The sequence below is a fragment of the Hippoglossus hippoglossus genome, chromosome 8 (assembly GCF_009819705.1).
Source record: "Hippoglossus hippoglossus isolate fHipHip1 chromosome 8, fHipHip1.pri, whole genome shotgun sequence".
NCBI classification, from domain to species: Eukaryota; Metazoa; Chordata; class Actinopteri; order Pleuronectiformes; family Pleuronectidae; genus Hippoglossus; species Hippoglossus hippoglossus.
Window position 1 is genome coordinate 9,048,886 of NC_047158.1, and position 23,790 is coordinate 9,072,675.

A 23,790-nucleotide genomic window follows, 5' to 3' on the forward strand; every position below is an offset into this window, starting at 1 on the left:
CTAAGTGTAGCTTCAAAATGAAAAGTGTGGTATGACATGACAACACTCATTCACTTGCTCATAGTTTTACAATTATAGACATACATATTTGTGTTGGGTCATTTATAAAGCGATTCTCCACCCCTAATATTTTTAATGTCTATCTTTTTATTATTAAGATGGAAGAATAGAACACACTGAAAAAAAAAGGAAATTATAAAAAACTTCAATTGGTAACACCCAAATGAACTGAGTTTGTTCAAAGTGAAGTTAACAAGTCACTCTAACTCAACTGATGATTTTAATTTTTTAATTTAATTTTAATATGACAAAACTTAATTCATTTGTGTGTTACCAATTCAAGTGATCACTTATTATTTGGTAAAATATTTTCTTTTTTCAGTGCAGAAATAGATCATGAGAAATGGTTTGAGGCCTTTTATACTTTTTAGGCTTTAATGAATAAAACTTCCAGCGGCCAAACATTAAAGTCTATAATCTGTAATATCTCATTCCTCACTGATTCTGTGTCTCTGATATAATGTTAGGAGCGTGAGAAGACAGTGAAGATGATATTGATGAGAAAAACAGCTGGATTACAAACTGCGTCATTTCCTGTGTAGCAGTTGTGGACAAATAGACAATTTTATTGCAAGAACGAGGTGAAAACACAAAGGATTAAAAACTTTAAGTAGTTTTGTGAACGTTGTTTTTGGCTCGATCGCCACTTTAAGGTTGCCAGTCCTGCTTCCTACCACAGGGTGGCAGTGCAGGCACATTGTAATCAAAGGGTTATTGGGAATGTTTCAAATGAAGTGGTAGTTCATTTAAAGACCTTCAAGAGCTTTTGAATTGGTCAGACAGCCTTTGTTTATCCTATTTATTATTATTATTGAGCTCGGAGCCTTGAGGAGGAGAGAGGTCTGGTTCTAGGGAAGGTTTGGTCACGTTGACCTTGGCCCCTCTACTCTCATTCTAAACAAAAGGACGTTGGGCCGACGTGGCGTCTGTGGTCTGCTCTGTCAGAAGATCATTCCTCACCTGCTCATATGTGACACCTGCTCTCTCTGTGCTCCCTTTAATCCATCTGACCCTGTGCCAGTGGAGAACATACAGAAATCTTTGTTTGCCCACGTCCTCAATTTTCAGACGCCACATGTTCAAACAGACAACAACCACTTCTTTCTCTCCCCAAATCTCCACTTCCCTCCTTTTTCTCTTTCTCGCTCTCAGTTACTCCCTCGACTTTTCTCCACTGTTGTCGCCTCAGTTTGGTCGCCCTCCTTCTCTTCCTCCTCCTCCTCCTCCTCCTCTTCTTCCTCCTCCTGTGCTGCTTGGATCTGCTTGGCCGTCTCTCTCACACTGAAGAACTTGTCTGACTGCCCGGTGGTCGCCGTCTCTTGGTGATCTGAGGAAGCAGAAATTGACGTGAGAAGATGCAACCAAAACATCACAACAACTTTTTTATTGCTTTTGATAATTGTAACCATTGACCTTGTTTCAAACTGGACGAGACTGAAATGAGACTTTATTTTTTGTTCCTTAAAAGTTCACACGTTTTAGACACTGGGTTTTCACCAGATGTCACATGGAGATTAGATAACACCTCATATCTAATTCAATGTTTTTTGTTGTTGTCTGTCTGCGATATCGCGGATCGGGCTCGAACTGTGTCACTTGACTGAAGGAGCAGATGAGGTGTAATCAAAGAAGCCGCAGTCGGGATCACTGCTCATCCTGCTTGGATGATTGGTTTTTCAGCAGAACCTCCACAAAGTGATCAATAAATCCCTTTGTGGAGGCCTCATCAACTGGGCCTCTGTATGAAATGCCACTGTGCTCCTGTGATATAATGGAAAAACTTAATAAGAAAGCGATTATGTCAAAATGTTCACTTCATCTAAAGATTGGTATGGTTTGTATTTTAGTTTTGCTTGGTTGGGGATCAAGTTTGCACAGATTGTCAGAGGGTTTTATATTCTGCACGAGAACATGAGTTCTCAGTATTCTCCTCCATTTGTTCAAATGGAGGAGAATACTGAAGGATCACAGACTATATAACAGAATGCTGTGTGTTGTGTTTACTAATCCTGTCTGGCTTCTCTGACTGGCAGAGGTGTCGGGCCTCCAGTCAGCAGGCAGTGTACCCTCTGACAGATTTGGGGCGAGAGCTGATATGACCCCGTCTCTCAGTGCACAGAGCTTCACCTGTGCCGCTGGTCGACGCTCACAGGAGCTCACGTCAGCCTGAAAACCCGTCCTCTGAGAACAGCAGTGTAGCTGTGTTATGTGTCATTTCTTGCGTGTGTGTGTTTGTGTGTTTGTGCGGTGTTCTGTCTCAGGCATTGTTCCACCCAAGCTGATTATGACCCCCTTACACAGACGTTTGAAAGGTATGCACCAAACTAAAAAAGAAAGGATAAGGGAACGAGGGAAAAATCAAATCTGGATAACAAATACTGTTTTGAACGCCACCTCAAGTGTCACTAGTGTGAAACAGTTTACATAAACTGTGTTGTGATTATGCCAACAATGAAATTAACATGAATTGAACTACATTGTTTTATGTTACAGCTCTCCTCAATGCCACAAGATACGGTAGATACAGGTAATGTTGTCACCCCGTCCTGTTTGTTTGTGGTTGTTTTGTTTGTTTGTGAACAAAATTACAAAAAAAACTACTCGTCAGATTTCCTCAAATCTTGTTTGAAAACATGAGGTATATGTCAACGAAGAATCTATCCATTTTGGTGAGGATCCTGAATTTGTTTTTCTAAATTGTCGCTGACTGAAGGTATGTTCAGAGGACTGATATCTATGAGAATGTGAAATTTGGTGGAGCTCGATTGAATTTAAGGCAACTAACCCTAACCCAAATATGACGTCAAGTGAGATATAATGTAATTATTTGAAAATATAACACTCACCTTGGACAGAGAGAGACGTCAATAAGACATAAACTTTGATTAAACATAATTAGGCCAGTGCTTTATGTTGAAAACGGAGTATTTTTTTCACACTGTCCAAGGCTGAAAGGCATTGACGGCGTCTGGTGACAGGAAGAAAAAGAGCCTGAAATCTTTATGAGAAATGTGGGCAAGTGAAGAAAAAATACCCCTTTAGCTGTTCCTACAATGCGTAAAATATCAGTCTCGGATGTTCACAGTGTTATTTCTGATAAAAGATTATCTATTAATGCATTTTGAATGGTTATTTTGCCCTGATTTGCCCTGACTCCGATAACATTTAGTATCTAATTAGTAAATAATTAGCAAATATCACACATTTTATCTTATCTTTGGTTTTTCCTAAATAGATAAGAAAAAAAACCACCAAACCAAACCAAACCAGTCCTAGAGAATCAAGGCACAATGTCACGGTTCTGTTTTCATCCCTGTTAAAGTGCCGTGGGGTGTATTTTTCCTTTAGAGAATAAACACAACAGTGTTATTATCCCTGCCGCCGCTGTGTGCAGTGTTGTCGACAGGGAGCCTCCCTCTCACCAGCAGCTTTGGTGGGAGACGTGTCCTCTCTCTCCCAGTGGTCGTCATCCTCCTCCCCTTCACAAGGGTCTTCCAAAGGAGGGTAGACACCTAGTTTCTGCATTTGTGCCTCAGCCATCTTCTGCACAGCTACACACAGGTAAACACACACAGACAGGGAGACGACCACACAAACACATGGACACAGATACAAGGATTGAAGGATAGGTTGTTTTGGTTTTACCACGCTTCCACACTGTCAGTTTTTTTTCTCTTATCGAGCCTCATGGGGGTTATTGAACACGTGCCATGCAGGCAGGACGCCAGTGAAACACATGCACAGACAGACAGGCAGGTCTCCCACACTGATTTTTTACAGTAGAGCGTTCACTGTTGTTTTCTATCCTTTCTCTCACCCTGGTCCTCCATCTGTTTGTTTGTGCTCCTGTCTTCAGTCGACTGCCCGCCCTCCTCAGCGCTGTCTCTCCTGGCAGTGCTGCTGACTCACACTCTTCTCTCCCTCCCTCCTTATTCACTCTCCTCTCCTCTGTGATATCACCTCAACACGCTTCCTCCGGGTCACCTTGGCCTCCTCCTCTTTCTCTCTTTCCCACAGATTTACGGTGAGGCTGCAGGTCACTTTTTCTAGCTTAAGGTCGAATATATGATTATAAATCATTGAGGTATCTTGAGTATATATATATAAAGTTGAATATGACAGCTCCCTAAAAGTGAAGCCAAAGCATCCTGATCGCCCCCTGGTGGCTGGCTACACTACAGAGCATAAACCGTGCCTCCATGTTAACAAATGGAACCAAACTAAAAAGTCAAGTCAAATGAAAATAGTAATTTTAGTCTCATCACACTGTATCGGCGGGACCTTGCTACCACGGCTTCGTCACACCCACAGATTTACAGTGTGCCATCGAGGCTGCAGGTCACTTTTTCTAGCTGAAGGTGGTTTATGTGACTATAAATCATCGAGGTAGCCCTTCTCTCTGTCACTCTCCACATCTGTGCCGATGATGGACGGTTGTCCGATGCAGGAACGATTTTTCCTTTCTCATTATATCATCACTTGACGTGCAACACACACCAGCTCTGCCGAAAAGCTCAAATATCTACTTTTTACATTTTTTTGACAACCACATGCGACAAGCAAAGAGCCACGTACACATGCAAGGGCATGTTTGTGTTCATGTATGATTTTCTGACGTGTGTGTGTGTGTGTGTGTCACAGCTGTATACACAACTGACTGTAATCCTGGATGATCCAGACTTTCCTAGACTCACACTCAGTGTCTCACAGCTGTCGTACTATAATCTCTCTTTCTCCCTTTCCCTCTCTGTCACAAACAAATATAAAGAACCTGCTGTTGTGTGAACAATAAGACCAGAAACACATCTTTGCATATCACACATGCACATGCACCGAATAAAAACAGTAACGAAAGCTTTTAATGCAAAACTACAGAGCTCCTAAAGTCCCAAAGGGGGATATCTTGTTAATTCTGTGCACACAAGTTAGCATCTTATGGGTACGAGATAATTATGTTTTTGTGAGTACAAGTTATTAAAAGATCATTTGTTATTTTCTGCGAATTAGATGATAACTTGTGCACACAAGTTATTATCTTGTGCACATAAAAATACTGCCTTTCAGGACTTCAAGGGCCCTGTACGTATCTACCCATCTGTCGCATGCATTGTTTTCTTTGTCCACTATGAAGGAAGCAAGGACGAGTTTAACTGCAGCGAAGCAAGGTAAAACAAAAAGGACGTAAACACCAGGATGAATCACAAAACACACAACGACCGTATCAGTGCTGCTTTTACTGACCTTTGAGTGATGGAGGCTGATACACGTTTGGATTTACTCGTTTTGGTTTGAGCACTCCGTTCTCTCCTACAACCCACTGCAAACAGAGAGAAACAACTTTAATTCAACCTTAAAACCTCCTTAAAGAGCCCCCTGAGCAAACAGATAATGATATAAATACTTAGAATAATAACTGTTGTCTGAGTCTGATATGATCCAAAAAAAAGGTTTGTTTAAAATGTAATATTCACTTGCTGCCTAATAGAATTAATAAGCCCATTATCAAGAATTTTCTGTGAAGCTGTTGAATTCTAATGTCTAATAATGAAACTTTAAGGTTTGAATTAAAACTTAGTGAGTTTGAAAAATGTTTGACACAACATAAATTCACGATGACGAACATATGGCAGGATCCAACAGGGTTTATTCACATTTACAGGGTAATGACCAGTGGGTCGGTGATATGGTAGATGATGCAAAAACCACAGAATTCAACATATCAAAACACCAAAATGATCATGTTGAAGGTTTATGGTGAGGGTGGAGGAAGCACGGACACCTAGTATAAAAGACAACTTTTTACTTCACCTTTACCTGATGAGTGGACTGATCGTCCTCGGGAGACGATTGGTCGGCTACTCTAAACAGCGTGGCGGGTGTGGGCCTCCTGCGCCGGATCTGTGGACAAACACACAAACCAACCAACGCCGCATTACTGCCAATGCTCAGCACAAAGTTGCATCAGTCAAATGGAAAATGTTGACAGTTCATTGCCGGTGAAGGGCACGCTGTGCTGCACTGACTTCATTGATGCTGCTGCCCAGTTGGCTCGTGGGTCAGCAGCCAAAAGCAAGTTTCAGCGGTCAATGCTGCTCGGGTCAGAGTGAATGCCACGGTCAGTAGAGCAGAGGAAGACTCGTTATGTAACGGTACAGTACACAGTGAAATTAATGTAGTGCGGAACAGAAACAAACTTGACCTGCGTTAAATTAGTTTTAAATCTTTTGATACTGGATTTATTTGGAATGAATGAGCCTCTCACATGACACATAATGTGCCGAGTGTGTCTGATTAGACGAGTGCACCTCATACGGTCATACACACCCTCACAAACACAGAGGCACCATGGAAACAGGTTTTTGGGACTAAATGATCTGCAGCTCTCAGCCCAGACACTCCCCTCCACTGTTCTGTGTCCTTCTGCACCCCCTCACGCTGTTCCCCGGAGGCAAGGGCCAGGTCGCTGATGGTCTGAGAGCTAAACCAAGGGCCGGGCTGACTACAGGTCTGTTGCACTTCATCTCCGGCACAAGGCACTGGACACAGTGAACCCTTTGTCCTGTGCCCATACATCCGGCTGCCAATATTGCGCCCAATGAATGCACATTGTGTGCTCCACATGTGCTCCATGGATTTTAAACTGCAAATTACACAAGAACTGCTACTCACTGGACTTTAATGTAACATTCCACTCAAAATGTATACTGTGAGTGTCAAGCACTAAACCTTGAAGACTTGAATGTTTATAACCTGTTAACATGCTGAGCAGAGCTGTGCATGACGACTGGTGCAACAATCCATCAATTAGCTTTTCCGTTTAACAGGTTTAGGGTTGTGGGGGGGGGGGGGGGGGGGGGGGGGCATCTTTGCTGCCATTGGGTGTAAGGCGGGGTGTACCCTGGACAGATCGACAACTGGCACAGAAGTTGTTGCTTTAGCTGTAAAGTGTTTGGAACTTTCTCGAGATCCAGATATTAATCTGCAACTATCATGATAATCGATTCATTCTTTTTTATGTTTAATATTATTGTAAATTTCAATATCTTTGGATTTTGGACGATTGATAGTGAATCCATAGCATCTTGATCGCCCCCTGGTGGCGGTCTACACTAAGAATCATAAACACTGCCTCCATGTTAACAGATGGGACATGGACCAAATTAAAAAGTCACGCCAGATGAAGTTTGCCATTTTATGTAGTTCTCAACACACTGATGTTTGATCAAGTGTCATTTTATTTTGGCTTCATTTCTTGATAGTGGGAGAAAGTGAAGCTGTGTCGTTCATCTTTTTATACAATCGTACATTTTATGGAACTTTGAAACTTGTGTTGGGAATTCCGATAAACATTTAATGATTATTTTCGGACAATTTATAGCTTAAACATCTCCAGATTAACTGGTGATGAAGATAGGCATTAGTTGCAGCCCTGTACAGGTTTGCAGCAGAGAAGTTGATGGTGGTGCCGGAGCAGTTTTAAAGTTTCTGTAGATGATTTGCTACATGAAATGTGTCCTCAGTTGGAGTTGATAACAAGAGACACCTGTTTGTTTTAGAGCCTCCAGAGTAAACTGCAGTGCAAACTCTTTTTACAAGGTGCCTTTGAAGCAAGCGGGAAGTGAACGTTTGATACACAAAATCATTTTTGGGGAACCACTTCAATAACCATATGCTACTGAAATGCCCTGAGAAAAATATCCCTTTGCCTCATAAAGACAGATTTCATGTGCTGAGCTCAATCCTTTGACTCACTTTCAAAACAAATTTTAAAGGATTTATAGGTGACATCTGCAAAATTACCTTCAGGGAAATTGTAGCACAGAGAATAGAAAACGTGCAGCTGAGTCGACTCAGCAGGTCCGACAAACAAGTGTCCTCTCTGGAGCGATCCAACCTTGACATGAACCTTGTTGCCGCTGTTTACAGCACCACATGACATCGGCTAAGTCGCCTGGCTCTATTTGGTGTAAAACTGCTCTGGACAGTGAGAAGTGTTTGTGGTCAGTTCCCCTCCATCTTATTGAGCGAGTTGTGCATCACCACAGTGAGACGCGTGTTGCCAAAGCAGAGGCTCACTGGGCCGCGTTGTGGAAAGCTGCCGCCGTCAAAGGACAACAACACAGTTTAATCAGGCATAGATTTCACCCTTATTTATGACTCCGGACTCTAGTGATGCAACTTCCAGCTTTCCTGCCTTGTCCGCACCTCTCACACTTTCTGTCTCTCTCTCATTTCCCTCTCACTTGATCCTCCGCTGCGTCTATATCCTGTTTGCTTCCACGTCCATTCCTCGTTCCTTGACAGTGGCAATACCCTCATGTCACATCCTCTTCGTCTCTCCTCTCCATCACCACACTGAAATAATCATCATAATCCTTTTCTTTGCTGTCCCTTTCCTTCTCTCTGTCTTTATTGGAAGGGACAATCCGCAGATTCTGACCCTCCCCCTTCTACCTCCCATATCTCTCCCCCCTGGCAAGGTGGAGGCCTGGGGCTCCATGCCGCTGTGAACCCTGCTGCCGCCGCCTGCCTGACACCTGCTAACAGCCTTGCAGGGCAGCCCGAGGTGGCTCACAACCAGACCCACGAACCCAGAGAGTAAAGCAGACTCCAGATGTTGCCATGACCAAGTCCTGTGGCATTAAAGCCATTAAATAATGTTGATTATTTCATTGGTGATCAGGTAGGTTTCTAAATTGTGAATAATTTATTCTTTTCTCTGTTTTATATCATTGTAGATAAAATAAGATTGTAGAAAATATAACCTCGGATTCTGAAAAGCACTGATGGACATTTTCTACTATTTTGGGACATTAAAAGATCAAACAATAATCGCTTAACTATAACAATAATCTGTAGACAAATCAAGAACTACCTTTTCAGTATTTATATACATAATTTACAAAATGTCAGTTTCCCAATTAAGAATGTACTCGAGTACAAATGTCCTCACACTTTTTAAGACATTGTTAGGTTTTATTATTCTGGTTAAACTGGTTTCGGTTTTGTTAATCTGGTTGAAGGCTACTACTGCGGTGGCTGTTCTAAACCAGATTTAGGAACGAGCTGTTTGTTTGGCCTGTGGTGATGCCGGTTGCAACTTTCTTTCTGAAACTGTAAAAATGACCTGCAGTCATTGAGCCACGGCAGTCGGCTACTAAAGCCTGACTGCAGGAAGCTGAAGCTGCACCACTGCTGCTGCACAAAGAGCTGTTCGCAGAGAATTGTTGCCGTTGTCGTGATCGACAACATCACTCACGTTAATGAGTCCCAGTTACTGCTGCTACAGAGCGCTGGTCATGGTTTATTCTAAGTTTATTAATATTGAACGTATCACGTGTCTAAATTGCACCAAAATACAACGCTGCACCCCCTTGGGCCCCTAACAATACACAAGTCAAGTGCGAAGCCGATAAGCTGAAGAGTTCTCAAAATATGTGAGCCACAGACAGACAGAGCTAACTGGACTGCAAATTTCCAAAGGGATGTATGAAATGTCCCAGGCTTCAATCTTTATCTTTTTGTCTCTGTTGTGAAATTTATGAAACAAAAAAGAAAAGAAATCCTATTACTCTCCTGTCTGAAGTCCATTTCATGACCTCCAATGTGGCCAAAGCTTTTTTTCCCCCATCTTATGAGGTGTCATTGAAAGAGACAGTTGCACAACGAAAGCTGGGAAAGATTTACAAGACCTGGGTCGAGGTCCATTGAGACGGAGATAAAAATAGGAATGGTGAAACCAATGGAAGGTAAAATGACTAGGTGGGATAATTGAGGTCATGAAGAGGCATCCTCTGATGACCTACCTGTGTGTGTTTGCATACGTGTGTCATCTAGGTTATTGTCCTGGTAGTCTTGTGAAATACCAAGTCTTGACCTCCTAACCCAGGAAAAGGACAACAGTCCACTTCTCAGATAAGTTGTAAAAAAGGTTGTAAAAGGCACTAAATGACACAAGAATATGAATGGAGTCAGGAAACACTAATGCATGTGTTTCAAGCAAATGCATCTGTCGCTGTGTCTCTTTTGTGCACATCTGAAAAGAGAGTGTGATGGTGGTGGCTGTGGTTGTGACGTGCACTGCTGCTGCATGACATTGGCAATGCCACATGACATAAACACACACAGTGACTCTAGTAATTTTCCAGCCTTAAAACCAGCCCACTCTGCCCAACTTACATAATATCGTGTGCGACTTCCTCATTTACGCCAACACTGGGGCACAGTATGTGAGATTAGTGGTGCTGTGCTTCATCCCTCCCCTCTCCCTCCTCTAACCCCCCTCCGCCCGCCTGCCTGCATCCAATCTCCCAAATCTTCTCCTCCTCCTCCTCCTCCTCCTCCGTGGGCAGCTATTGTTTCTTTAAAATCAGTTGAGCTGCTGCGGACATGAGGGGGCTCTGAGCAAGCTGCTGAGGTGGCCTTTCAGCAGCTCCACAGGTGCACGCCTGCAGGCTTCGCCCCCGAGAGGCGACAGAGCTGTGGCCCTTAATAAAAACATTGACTCATGGATCACAGCGCAGACGGGAGACAATTCAGTTCCTCTCAAGCTCAGGAGTGAATTTGAAAAATGTGCTGACTCCGCATTGAGGAGGTGGAGAGAGAAACCTCTACTCAGTTATAGGATAAGGATTTTCATGTAATCCCCTTTTTACGATTTCCTTTAAATTGTGTTTTGAAATGTATATGACAGTTGTACTTTATGTCAATCAAATTTAATTGAAGGCAAAGAGGTTAAGTTGCCTTGAATGACTCCAATATGTTACTCCAATATCTCACTCAGTGCTGTGTGTGTACATGAGTCATTGGTAAATGTTGACTTTGCACATGTGTGTGTGTGCACAGGTATGCGTGTGTTGGCTCAGCACGCTCTTGCGTAGCAGCCCGGCAGCAGATCAGCCGATGTGGGTCTGCTCCCCGGAGGCCTTCACCTAAGCTGGTGCTGTCGCGGCCCTGGCCTATAAAAAGCAGCAGGAGTAGGACAGTGTAAACTAGATCGGAGTCGTCTCTGGTGGCTCGGTGGGATGAGATCCAAAGGCTCAGAAGCTCCTGCCCTGCACCAGCGCTAACAGTCGAGCATCTCTGGGGGAGTCAGCTGAGCATCACAGATCCCCCTTTCCCTGTCAGATCCATCCCCTGTGTCCAAAAGCACTCTATTATATCCCACCAGGCTCTGTGTGTGAGAGGTGGGAGCGTCACCATATGAAGCCCGCTCTCTCTCTTCATATCACCCAGCTCCGGATGGATAGATATGGATTTGTAGGAGATTGATTTGTGGTATCTGACCACCGGGGCGTGTACATCACCAATCGGGACACACAAAAGAAGCAATTACAGCAATCCAAATCAATCTCAAACCCATGTTACTGACTTGACTTTTTCCCCAGAGTCCTTGTGCTTTATTGTTGCAGATCCAGGATTGCTGGTGCGGACACATCGTGGACCGTGATGACACCTGATTGTGGATTATGATTACAGCTAGATTGCTTAGACATACAACAGGCCTGCTCACATATACCACCATTACTGGCAATACTAACCCTAACCCTACTGGCAATACCTCTATCAATTTCACCTAACCCCTGACTTTTTCCTTTGTATAAATACTTTAAACATTGATACACCTATCAATTTACAGTACACACTGTCTTTTCTCATGAACGTGGTAAATATTGGGATTCTGTTGATGTGCTCACCGTGTTCAGCGTTAAGGGCAGAGGACGTTGCATCTCACTAAGCCCTATGAGACAAATGTTGATCAGTGAATATTGGCTAAACAAATACATCTTGATTGATTAATTGATTGAATTGATTGGCATCCAAAGTTTAGTGTCTAATCGCTCGTGTTTTGGTCTGAACTTCTGAGTTTGCTCTTTGTTTTCATTGTTCAGGGATTCTGTGTGACTCAGCTTCCAGCAGAGGCGGGATGACCATTTGAATTGTTTTGTGAACTCATGTATTTTGTTTCTTTAGCTGCTTAAAATTAACTAACGTTGACTGGACTGAGAATTTCTTCAGCCCCTTGCTTTCTGTCTTGAAACGCCTCCTCCTCACAACCTCTGGTGCTTCCACCGAATAGACATTTCCCTGCCTCTCCCTCCGAGGTTTTTCATCTCATATCCGTCCATTTCTACTACATTTTCATTCCCTGTCTCTGTTTTATTCTCCGTTATCTGAGCAACTCAATTAAACAGAGTTGTTGCCCTTTTTATCCGGTTCGTGCCATGCCCCCCCACAGGCAGAACCCCTCGTGGTGCTCCCGAGTGCAATCCAGCTATGAGTTCAATAATACAATGAGCGGAAAAAACATCCTTCTTAGTGTGAGCGTTGTTCTTTTCTCTCACTGTGTTTCTAGTGCAGACAAATATGTTTTATAAGTCCAGATATAAACAGCAGGATGTTGTATTGTCTGTGGGATACATTCCAAACATGTTTACACTCTAAAACACTCATGTGTTTTAAAAATGCAAGAGTGCAATAAGTGGTAGCTCACTCGAGGTTTCATTTAGCAAATTAAAAGTACACAACTTCATAAACACAATGCTTTGTGCGCAGCCATGTGTGTGTATGTATGCTACCTATTTATATACTTATTGCAGTGTTAGTCGACATCTGCATCTCTGCTTGCTGTTTTGTGTGAGAGCATGTTCTCCCTGGAAACTTGGGAAAAATGCACCCAGTGTTTGTGTCAGGATTAACCAGGCCGACGTGCTCCGTCCTGGCGAAGCTGACAGACAGAATGTTTCCATAAGCATTAAAAACAACCAACCAAAGGCTCGTGTTCAAATCTATCATATGACGAATCGCTCTGTCAGACACATTCAGGCTGCGCTCACTCATCACCTTCAGACAGTGCTCATGGTCAAAGAATGGTCAAAGAATCACAACTGCAGCTAATTGAGGTCAAATGTCTGCCGAATACGCATCATTTAGCTGATTCCTATTCAAATGAGCAGCATGGCTGAATTCCCATAAGTGTGAGATGCTTCTGCACGTTGCTTCTCTGCATTCACACAACACTTTTGTGGCCACCTTCGGCCCCACCACTGGCTAACTGAGTAAACAGATGGCTGCAGCTAGCATCTGGAGGGGCGCGCTGATGACCCCAGATAGAAAATGTAATTATGCTGCAGCCCACTGGCAGAATGATATTGCACTCAGACAACCACCCCCTCTTCTTATTGTCCTTCTCCCTCACAGTACCTCCTCCAGCATTTATGGAATAAGCTGCTAGTAGTTTTTCTGCCTGTTGTTCAAGAGGCCGCTGAAAGAAGGGGTTCACCATCTCAACGTGTCTGAGATAATGTGCGAATGGGCTGATGACTGACAGGAAGCCACCTGCCAGGCCACGGCGCGTGGTGGAGCGGCTCACGGGGCGAGGTGACAACAGGGGAGGTGCCAATCAAAGCTTTCACAGTGACACAGTGGCACGACTAAAAGTGATTATTCTGTTCCTCTCGTTCGTGCACTTAAATTCAGGGGCGTCACATTGTGCAGCTCACAATGAGCAGTTCCGGAGGTCAACAGGCTGGCACAAACAAAGAGCAGAGTAGCTATAGTTACTCATCTTTCTGCGTCATATGTACCGACAGGTGATGAATGCAAAAAAGGTCACAGTCGATGGTTGCTGTGCAGCTTGCAGCTCAGTGCTAGGATGCAAATGGCATGTATAAACTCAAGTGGCACACTTAATCTATCACTTGAGATTATTTTATTGTTTTATTCGATTATAACCATGATTTATTCTCACTAGGTTGAATAGGTTCAAAACGAACAAAAACACCTTTTATTCCCTCCACCCAGGAGGTTATGTCTTCATCCCTGTCACCAGTTTGTCTGGGATGTGGTGTTGGTCTTGAAAAAATTATTTTGTGAACAGATATATGAATGTGTGTTGTGTGGTGCAGTTTATGATTGAATTTACTGTTGGGCCTTGGCAGAGGTTTACCCTCTACTGAATTCTATTGAGTGAATAAAAATTAAATAGTTTCTTGTCCCAGTCAGGCAAACTATTTATTACTGTGGTATTTCTGCTTTGAGCCATTCCCTCCCAAACATATTGAAGATGACCTGGCGCGCCCTCGTGCAAGCTCATTAAGTTGCCGCCAGATAAACATGATATAAAAGTCTCAACGACTGCGGCAAAAATCAGAGATTATAACAGGCGTTGAGGCAATAACATAATGCCATGTCTTTTTCTGTGTTGATGAAACACGGCTCGGGAGCAATCCCATTTGTTTTGTGTCATGCCTCAGCGATCTTCTCATTATGCCGACAGTGGCGTGACCACCCTGAGGAGGGAAGCAGGACACCGGCGTCGGCCCCAGACCCTGACAGTGAAATCACCAGGGAGGGGTGGGGCAGCTCGGTGTCCAGACCCTGACACGGTTGCAACAGAACACGGTGACGTCGGTAAAAAAATCGGCTCCATATCCTGTCCAGCTCTCACCCCCCCTCCCACCCACCCCCATTTCTCTCCCTGCTGTGGCCGTGCTGCCCTTCTAATCCGCTGCCTCTCCTCTCATCACAGATATGGCTCCTGCTGTTGTTGCCGCGGCCCGGGTTAAGATGCGCTCAGATTTCTCTGCACGATTCACAGATAGAATTGTGCACATAGAGATGAATGACCACACATTAGGGGTGATGTCTCTCCTCATTCCCAGACTGACTCTGTTTGATTAACGAAGATCCCTGAATCGACAAGTGAATTACTGAGTGGGATAGTGACAACAACAAAGAGGACTTGTTGACAATGACGCTAAAGGTTATGGGGGTGTGCTGCTGCAGGGTTACAGGCCTCCGTCAGGGCTTTTGTAGCGTGCTCCGATGTGCCTGAGGTGCAGGGGCATTACGATGCATTTTCAGCTCACTGTGTACAGTGTCATCATGTGAAGAATCACTCCGCCCGTGCTCAATATTTATGTTTTTAAACTGTTTACACATGACACACATCAATGCACCCACAAGCACAGAAGCTGCGCTGCAAAAATAAAGTGGTCAGAAAGAAAACTTTGTGCTTAAGTGTTGTGGACGGATAGAGGCCATGAACATGTTGCTCCGGAGACTTTAACGAGTCAAAAGGCCTGGACTGTCAAAAACTGGGAGGAACAGACTCATACGCAACCGACAGCAGACAGAGACCCATTGAATCTGTGGTTTCCAGCGAGGCAACTCATCTTCATAAAATATTTTTTCTCTCAATTTGGTCTTTGCCACTAAAAAACATCAACAAACTGCTCTGGGCCAGCAACTTTCAGACGAGCATGAAAACACAAACACACAAATAAAGGTTTTCATAAAACTGACAGATCACGTCACCGGGCGAACTGCGTCAGCCGGTGACATTCCCGTCCGTCCACATGCAGGGAAAGATCACTGCACCCTCTTGCCCAGTCCCAGCATGCTTTGTGCCACCCGACAAGATGTTCTTTCAGGGACTGCATGTTGACAGTCCCCCAGTCTGCTGATGTTTACCCACTAACACACGCCGCATCAAAGGTCGCTGTTTGATGTTTAACCCAGGGACTGGACGGGGGATGGTTGGGGCGGGGGGTGGGGGGAGGATGAAGGATTGGGTGGGGAATGTTAATCATGTCCTCCATAACCCTGTTTGGTTTAAAATGGATTAATGTGAAAAGTGTTGCCATTGGAAAGCATTGGACGGATTCGCTTTTGTTCTTTGATATTCTCTTTGAATCTCTGGTCTGCCTGACGGTTCAGAGGTCGCGTTGAGTCGAGAGGGGAGAAACACGGAGAGACGGCTGCATGTCGCATCCACGTCTGCACCATGACCCTAATCTCCGTACATTGCGCACATCACCCTACGTCACTCGAAAAGAACGCAGGATTGGTGTGAGGGTATAAAGTGGGGGGTGGGGATAATAAATACAACCATGTGCTGTATCTGTGGCGTCGCAGACAACAACAACTCTCAATGTGAAGATTACAAAAGAATGATTATCCTAAAAAACATTCATTTGGTATAGGAGGATTTCAAAAAGCAACTCAGATGACTGATGAACACAGTCACGGGCATCAAACATGCCAACAATGGCAGTGGAAACAAAATAAAAGAAAGATGATGATGAAAAATGAGTTTTTGGAGGATAGACAATAAAGTTTTGAGAAAATTCCATCAATCAGCCCATCCATCCATCCATCTATCCATCCATCCATCCATCCATTTTCCTTTAAAGGTCGTGGGGGGAGATGGAACAAATCCCAGCTGACATTGGGTGAGAGGTGGGTTACACCCTGGACAAGTCGACAGCCAATCACAGGGTCGATAGAGAAAACCTCTAATCTGAAATTAAACTATGTAGTAAAAGACAAAAACAAATGTCTAAATACTTGGATATATAACATTAAGACCATCAAGATAATCCAATAGTAACCTCCACCAAGGAGGTTATGTTTTTGTCATCAAGATTATGCAAAGACTACAGGACGGATTACAACAGAACGTGGTGGAAGGATGTGGTATGGGTTTTTCTTTAACATTGTGAAAGATGTGCTTTTTTCAACATTTTTGCTGATTTCTCAGAGAATAATTCATGGATTTTGACGAAAAGAAATCAGTCTTTGTTTAGGAGAATGACATTTATGAATGGGTTTGATTTGGTGCAAATCCAAATCTAGATCTAGAGAATTTAAACGTGGTTTCATAAGTGGACTGTATGTCCTATTTCCCTGAGTGGGTGGTAGAGACGCTCCTCTGGCATTAACACCAAAGAGCATTCAAACATACATATCTGCAAACATGCAACAGCACCAATGTAAACAGCTTGTCCAGTCAGACAGAGCTGTCCATTAAAGTTGACCTTTTAGACGCCGACTGCGGGGGAGCTCTGGGCGACATAGCTGTGCAGCTCATCTCCATAGTAACAAGCCGCGGCAGTTCAGTCGATAGGAGTTTTGGGGGTTTAAATGCCATCGGAAACAAACACAGTGAGGAGTTATGGTGTCGTACAATGGTATAGTCATTAGGAACTCGTTAGAAACCACAGACTCGTGGGCGACAGTAATTGCCGTGGGAGGACACAGCAACAAAATTAGTGACATTAACTGTTGCCTGCCGCCAAACCCACGCGTCCCTGGAGACTCCCATCAGCCCCTGGTTGTTGTTATATGCTTTTAAACACACATAAACACATCCTGTCCTGGACGCACATTCAGAATCCCATATCCCCCATTTGTTGCTTTGTCGTAACGATCAACATTCATCCGCCTGCATGCGTTCTCACGTACAAACAAATATTTAAATAGTTTTTATGCTCCTGAGACACGTCCTGATGTTTGCATGAGATGACAGTAGCACCGAGCGGACACAGCTCATATGCAACCTATCCGAAGGTGAAGCCTGCTGGAGCCCAGCCAGCAGAAAAGAGCCTAAATATAGCTGATCACTGTTTGACCATTGAGCAACGAGGTCCTCCCCAAACCAGTGGGAAGTGAAAGTTTTTTTTCTAATTGCAGGAGCAGCTCACATATGGTGGATCAATATCCTGTAGTTTCCTGGAAGAGAAAACAGGCATCAGAGCTGCGGAGGGGGAGAAGATAAGCAAGGGTTTGTAAATGTGAGCGTGAGTCGTGTGAAGCACAACATTGTTTCATTTACTCTACAAGTCAGTATAAGTGTCTCCAAAGAGGTGAAGAGATAGGGCGACTTGTTCTGGGACAATTTACTTAAAAATTGATGGAATAAAGCGACAAAAAAAACCCATGATTCCTGATGATTTGCTTGGAGTAAATCGCAACTATCACACTATCTTCGCTACCACGGAGAAGCGATTTCTTCGGCGTTATCTACAAACAAACTTGTGCTGAGGTGATGATTCTGGAGCATGATTGCAGGCGACTGTAGTTCATTAGAACTGCTTTTTACGCAAGCTGTGAATCAGGGACAGACACGGAGGGAGCTGGCCCCACAGACAGGTGAACCCAGAGATCAGGCTGTGAATCTTCCTCTCTTTCTCTCAGCTTTCACATGGGCCACTTTAGCTTAATTTCTCTCTCTCTCTCTCTCTCTCTCTCTCTCTCTCTCTCTCTCTCTCTCTCTCTCTTGCATTCCCTGTTCCATCTCTCCTTAAGCTCTCAGGAGGGACGAGCCATTGGCCTGGATCTGCCTCGGCACCAAACGGTTCCTACTTTGGCCCACTTTTCCCCCTGTTCTAAAATAAGAGCCAACCACACAACAGAGCCGAAAAAAGAACGATCAGAGTTGTCTCTATGAAGAATGAACATTTCACAGAATGACACTTACAACGCGGAGTCAGTTAACAGACAAAGGCAAAGGTTGTTTCTAACAAAATATATGACGAATAAAGTATTAGCAGTTGCAGACATATGACACAGTAAAGTTCACCGGGTTGATGCTGCTGCTGCTGCTGTTACAACAGAGTGATCTGGCTCTAACCACGAGATAGTGAGTGACTTTAGTGTCAGTGTCACTTTGTCAAACCAGTCAAGATGAGACAGCGAGGCTATAATCTCATGAGGTAACAGAGAGCGGGGGAAATGTCATCATCATTTCTCAACTGTGCGGCAGATCGAGCCAGACAATCCAAGACTGCTTGAGAAACTTGTCAAAGATTAAACAACGCAGTGAGGTGGTGGAGGAAAATAGAGGAAAGTACTTCATGTAGCAAATGGATTTTCCTTGAATGACTGGTGGGAGTCATTGTGTATAAAAGACAATAAGAAATACAGATGGAAGACACTTCAACACAAGAACAAGTCAGAGCTGAGAACTGAAACTAAATCCTCTTCTCATGGGTCAAACAGCGACGTGACCCCCCAGTCTGCTCACCATCTCCACTTGCCGAGGGTCCAGGTTGGTGGGCGCAGAAGATGGCACGGCAAAGTGGATCTTCTTCCTCTCCTTGTGCTCCCCGTCGATCTCGGTCGGCTCCATGGCTCTGGATCCCTGGGGGTCTGACTCCCAGTGGAGACAAGGGGGTCGCTGCTGAAGATCACACTACAAACCTCCCTGGAGAAAGCTCCCACTGCTGGGTATTCCCACTCCTGAAAACTTCTTGTTCTTCTCCTGCCTCACTCCTTCACACCCTGACTACTTCCTCTTCTCTTGGAGAATACATGAAAGTTAGCAGATCTTCTCTTTTCTTTCACCACCTGTCTTCTATCTATCTTTCTACCTATCCCTCTCTCTTGCAGTTGCCTCTCCTGCTCTCTCTCCTCCCTCACAACCTGTGCAGCAGGAGTTGAATGAGGCACATAGTTGGATGTGTCAGTGAGGGAGAGAAGTGGGAGGGGAGGTGACGGAGGGGAGGGGCCGAGGGGCAGAAAGAAGGCGGGGATGTGAGGGGAGGAGAGGAGGGGCCCGAGTGAATATAGTGGAGGAGAGGAGAAGAGGATGTCGCATGGGGTATGGGGAGGGATGTGTTTTTCTGTCTCTCTAAGCTGAGGTTGATTTGTTATCAGAAAAAAAAAATAATAATCTCATCACATCAGCTGAGCCTCTTTTGGCCTCTATTTGTGAATGAGAGATTTGTGCTGGGAGAGGGAGGGAGCGGGGAGAGCAAGGAGGGGATAAACAAGAGGAGGGATGCGAGGAGGATGCAAGGGAGGGATGTACACTGGCGTCCAGCAGCTCAGCTCACGCTCCTGACATCACTGGATTTATTTGGAGTTTAATATGTGATGCTAAACGGCCAGTGGTTTTCAATAAAAGCCCCAGAAATCCATTAAATGCTAACAGAGACAATATGCCATTAAAATGTTTTTTTTTTATCCTGCAAAACAGCTTGACTTAAACTTAGGGACACGGAATGATAAAAGTGGTGTTGGATGTGGAGAGAGAGAGGAGGCAGGTTGTTGATGGGGATGTTAAAGTGAGAGAGAGGGGCAGCTCCAGCTGTATTTTCAGGGCCTCGCTGTTATTTTCGCCCTGCACATGGCAGAGGGATTTGGACGGCGGAGAGCATGTGGATTTGGCCTCGGGGCAGAGTTGAGCTTTGGCACGGGCTGGAATGAAGGAGATATCTGCGGTGGATGTAGAGGAGGAGGAGGTGGAAGGGGAAGAGTGTAGGTGGCTGGAGGGGCTTCGTGGGCAGAAAAAGAGAAGAAGGTCAAGGTTGAGCACAACCGCGTGAGTCCAGAAACACATTCAACAACAGTGTGTTTATCCCGCCAGACGGAGCGAGCTGAACATGCCAACGTGTTATTTATTCACCCTTTCCATTGCGGGGGTGGACGAGGGTTAGTCTGGGTGTTTGACTCTGCTACAAAGCCACTTCTGTCCAAAGCAAGGCGAAGTGAAGTGCCGCCCCCACATGCCTGCAGGTGGGGGCTTATTATTGCGCCTGTCAGAAAACATGAGCCCTGAAAGGTTGTGGTTTTGGTTTTATGACAAAACAAAACACAGAGTGCTTAGTCTGGAGAAATTAAACCGTTTTCACTCACTCGCTGCCATTTGATCTCGATCCAGTGAGGTTGTGTAAGGTGAAGTGTGTTCGGGCCGGAGTTGTGCAACGTTTCAGGAGGAATGTGTAATAGGCTCTGTTCAAGAGGGCGACTCACTACACTTCTATCCTTTTATGAAACATGGCTGAGAACGTTTTGTCCTGTGATCTTTTATTTAAGCCTTTTGTTAAGAATCAGAGAAGCCTCATTTAGCATTGAAGGCACCGTGTCTGAGCAGGATATAATTAACATAGGTGCACCCCAGGGCTTTTGTTCTCCATCTAAACAAATATATTGCATATTCACAACCTGATCTCTGTACAAACACACTTGTTTGGTTTGTGGTCACTCTGTGTACTAACGCCATGACAAAGAGCTGATCGGCTGGTGTCAGGTCAGCACCAGGAAGACACACACAGAGCAAAATTGCTTTGGCCCAGATTTGGCCCACACGGTCACACTGCCATCCGGCCCACATGCCGCGTGGCATGATGGTGCTGTAGTCTGGTCCACTCCTGTTTGCCAGATCTGGGCCACAAGTAAGCCTTAGCAATACCGCATGTCAACCAAAGGTGGCCCAAATTTGTTTTGTGCTATTTGGGCCACTTTAGGTTCACATCCAGATTACACTTTGCCTGGAGCACAATTGTTTTGGGGATATTTGCAATTTTACAAGTGGGCAACTTCAGTTTCCCTTCCATTTTGTCTGGGCCACAATACGGCCAGAAGTGTCGCATCATGAAGTGGATCCCATCTATGCTCCTTGTATGCTGCCCATCTTCTTTCATCTACCGGCAGTCAAACAGGACAGGCAAGTGGAAACGATTTTTAATGTTTCAGTCAGAAACTTAGTTTTAAATTTGTGACAGAGGTAAAACCATTAAACACTGGAACACTGGTGGGAAATATTTTGGGTTTTTCACATATGCTAAAGAACTAAGGCAAGAAACCCAATGACAGTGAGTTGATATAATATCCATGAGGATAAAAAGACACCTGTCCCTCAACGCCAGTCATTTTGGGAACTTTAAGTCCAGATTATGCCAATAAATACTTCAATGATATTTTGCTGCCCTCTCTGATTGAAAGTCAGTTCCATATTATGGCCTGTCTCTGAGACCACAGCAAATAAATGAAGACACGCGATGGTTAAAACAAAGAGATTTTATTTAACAAAGTAGTAATTCTCCTTTAACTTAAACAACAAAAATTGCTAATTCAGCTAATAAGGCAGGCAGGAGCTAAATGCCAGTCCAACAAAAAGAGAGAATAAATTAATAATACAAGAATTAAAACTCAGAGGAGGGAGCTCATCCAAATGCCAGGATGAGCAGTGGCCAGCTGCCTCCACTTCACTGATGGCCTCCAGCTCCACCCAAACAGGAAACTGCATCACAACACAAGACAGGACACACACACACACACACACACAACAATAACAACGCACACAGGCCCTGGCAGAGGCCCTGAGGCCGTCATGTCTGCTTCTGACTTGCGTCACCTCTGAGCATCATGTCAGGTTGTTGTGAAAAGGTGAGCTCTGTTTTGCCACACCTCACACTGACGTCAGATTGTCGTGCAGTACACTTACACAACATTTCAGCCGCACAAGCAGACATCAAACATCATTTCCTGCGGGTCTTGCGTTTCTCTTTGAGGAAATATGTGCTGCCACTTGGCATTTTCTCAGAATTTCCAAACTATGTCGCTCTTGTATCGTCATGTGCTGACCAGGGCCCGGCGTCTGTTTGCAATTTCCAGGTTTGGATGTTAAAGTTTCTTCTATTGTCGATTCAACTTGTCCTTGTATAACTTATTGTAATAAACCAAAAAGAGTTCGTTCCACAATCCCGATGAACAAATCTTCGAGGACAAGCCAAGATAAAACTAGAGAGAACATTAAAATAGTCAAACGCAGGCTGAAGTGCAAAGTCTGGCATGGTAAACAGAAACAGGAGGATCAGCTGAGATCGGAGAAGAAGAGGCATTTAATCTCCAAGAATAATCACAATTCTCTGGCAGAATAAAATGCGTTTTTCAGGCTCAGTTTGAGAATTTACTGGGCAAAGTAAACGCAGATAACTACAAAGAAAAAATAATAAAAAGAAAAGAAAAAATCTGGGGCTTAATCACATTTATTCATGAAAGGTCCTCAGACGTTGCTGGAACAGAAAACACAGAGACAAACGAAACCTGTATCAATTAAATTTGGTTTGCTGCACATTAGAATAATTATAATAATTTGCAGTAAAAGATTTTAGCATGTGTATTACTAATACAAGAGACTGGAATCATCAATTGTATTTCACCGAAAGTTCAGTAAAAACAGAAAGACCGCACTGAATATGCATAGCCGCTGGATTAGAGCACCAGAAAATCTGATTTAGGGCATCAGCAAATCCGATTGTTTAAAATTCAGACAACAAATTCGGTTCTCCGGGAAATCCAACAATATTTACTCCCTGGGGGGGCCGACATGTCCCGTCTGCTCATCATCTTTAGCTATACCAGAGCAGTCAGGGTCAGATTAGAGTCAAATGTGAAACTGCGGGTCGTCCTGAAATCTGGATATGCTGGTAACTGTGAAAATTTGTTTTTTAATCTTTTTATTTATCCTTTATCTAACCATGACGTTCCAATTGAGGTACGGAGTCTGTTTCCTGTTCAAGATGGAGCGCAAATGAAATATAAAAGTTTAATAATTTTTCAAGCAGAGACCAACACATAAAAAACAGACTTAAAAACAAAGAATAGATTAAAGCACAAAATAGACACAGAAAACATGTGGGATCAACGGCAAAAATGCATTATGGGAAATAAAAAAGCACACATTCAGACAAGCTACCTCAGCGTCATCTTTTAAATCATCTTTTTTGAGTTGTATTGCTTTATTTCATCAACTGTCTTGCTTTGTTTAAATTTGTCATCACACTGCATGTTTTATTCTGTTTTTATGTGTCTTCCTCTACCTGCGATCACCAGAGACGTCAGCTGTCAAATCTACAAACTCTGATGCGTCATTGTAAAACTTCCCAGGACAGTTTGTCTTATCAACAAAGTGACCTGTTGCAGAGCCACTCACAGGTACAATAAATCGCTTTAGCTGGAAAATAAATGTCTTCAGTATATTAAACGGATAAATGAAGTAAATTACTTGAATAGAAAGACGCTTGTGTGCACCTCAGTGTGATGTTTCCAATGCCCCTTATTAACTTCATTAATAGTTAATATCTTGTAATGTTATGTAGGAGCCACTCTACAAAATGTTTGTGGGTTTGAATCCCCCTGGGACCGTGTCTGTGTTTGTTT

The 23,790-nt window shown here is 43.9% G+C and overlaps 1 protein-coding gene across 3 annotated transcripts; it reads right to left on the minus strand.

Annotated features, from left to right (window-relative positions):
• Window positions 1-433: 433 nt before the first annotated feature.
• Window positions 434-19,294, minus strand: ppp1r1b (protein phosphatase 1, regulatory (inhibitor) subunit 1B). Of its 3 annotated transcripts, none has more exons than XM_034592213.1 (5): window positions 18,869-19,292; window positions 5,869-5,958; window positions 5,302-5,377; window positions 3,483-3,611; window positions 434-1,387 (listed from the first exon to the last, which is right to left on the minus strand). In XM_034592213.1, the coding sequence occupies exons 1-5, from the start codon at window positions 18,971-18,973 to the stop codon at window positions 1,209-1,211; spliced, it is 579 nt and encodes a 192-aa protein (XP_034448104.1). In that variant the 5' UTR covers window positions 18,974-19,292; the 3' UTR covers window positions 434-1,208. The 3 variants fall into 3 exon arrangements, with proteins under 3 accessions (XP_034448104.1, XP_034448105.1, XP_034448106.1); XM_034592214.1 differs by having other exon boundaries at window positions 5,875-5,958; window positions 18,869-19,291; XM_034592215.1 differs by lacking the exon at window positions 3,483-3,611 and having other exon boundaries at window positions 5,875-5,958; window positions 18,869-19,294.
• Window positions 19,295-23,790: the final 4,496 nt, after the last annotated feature.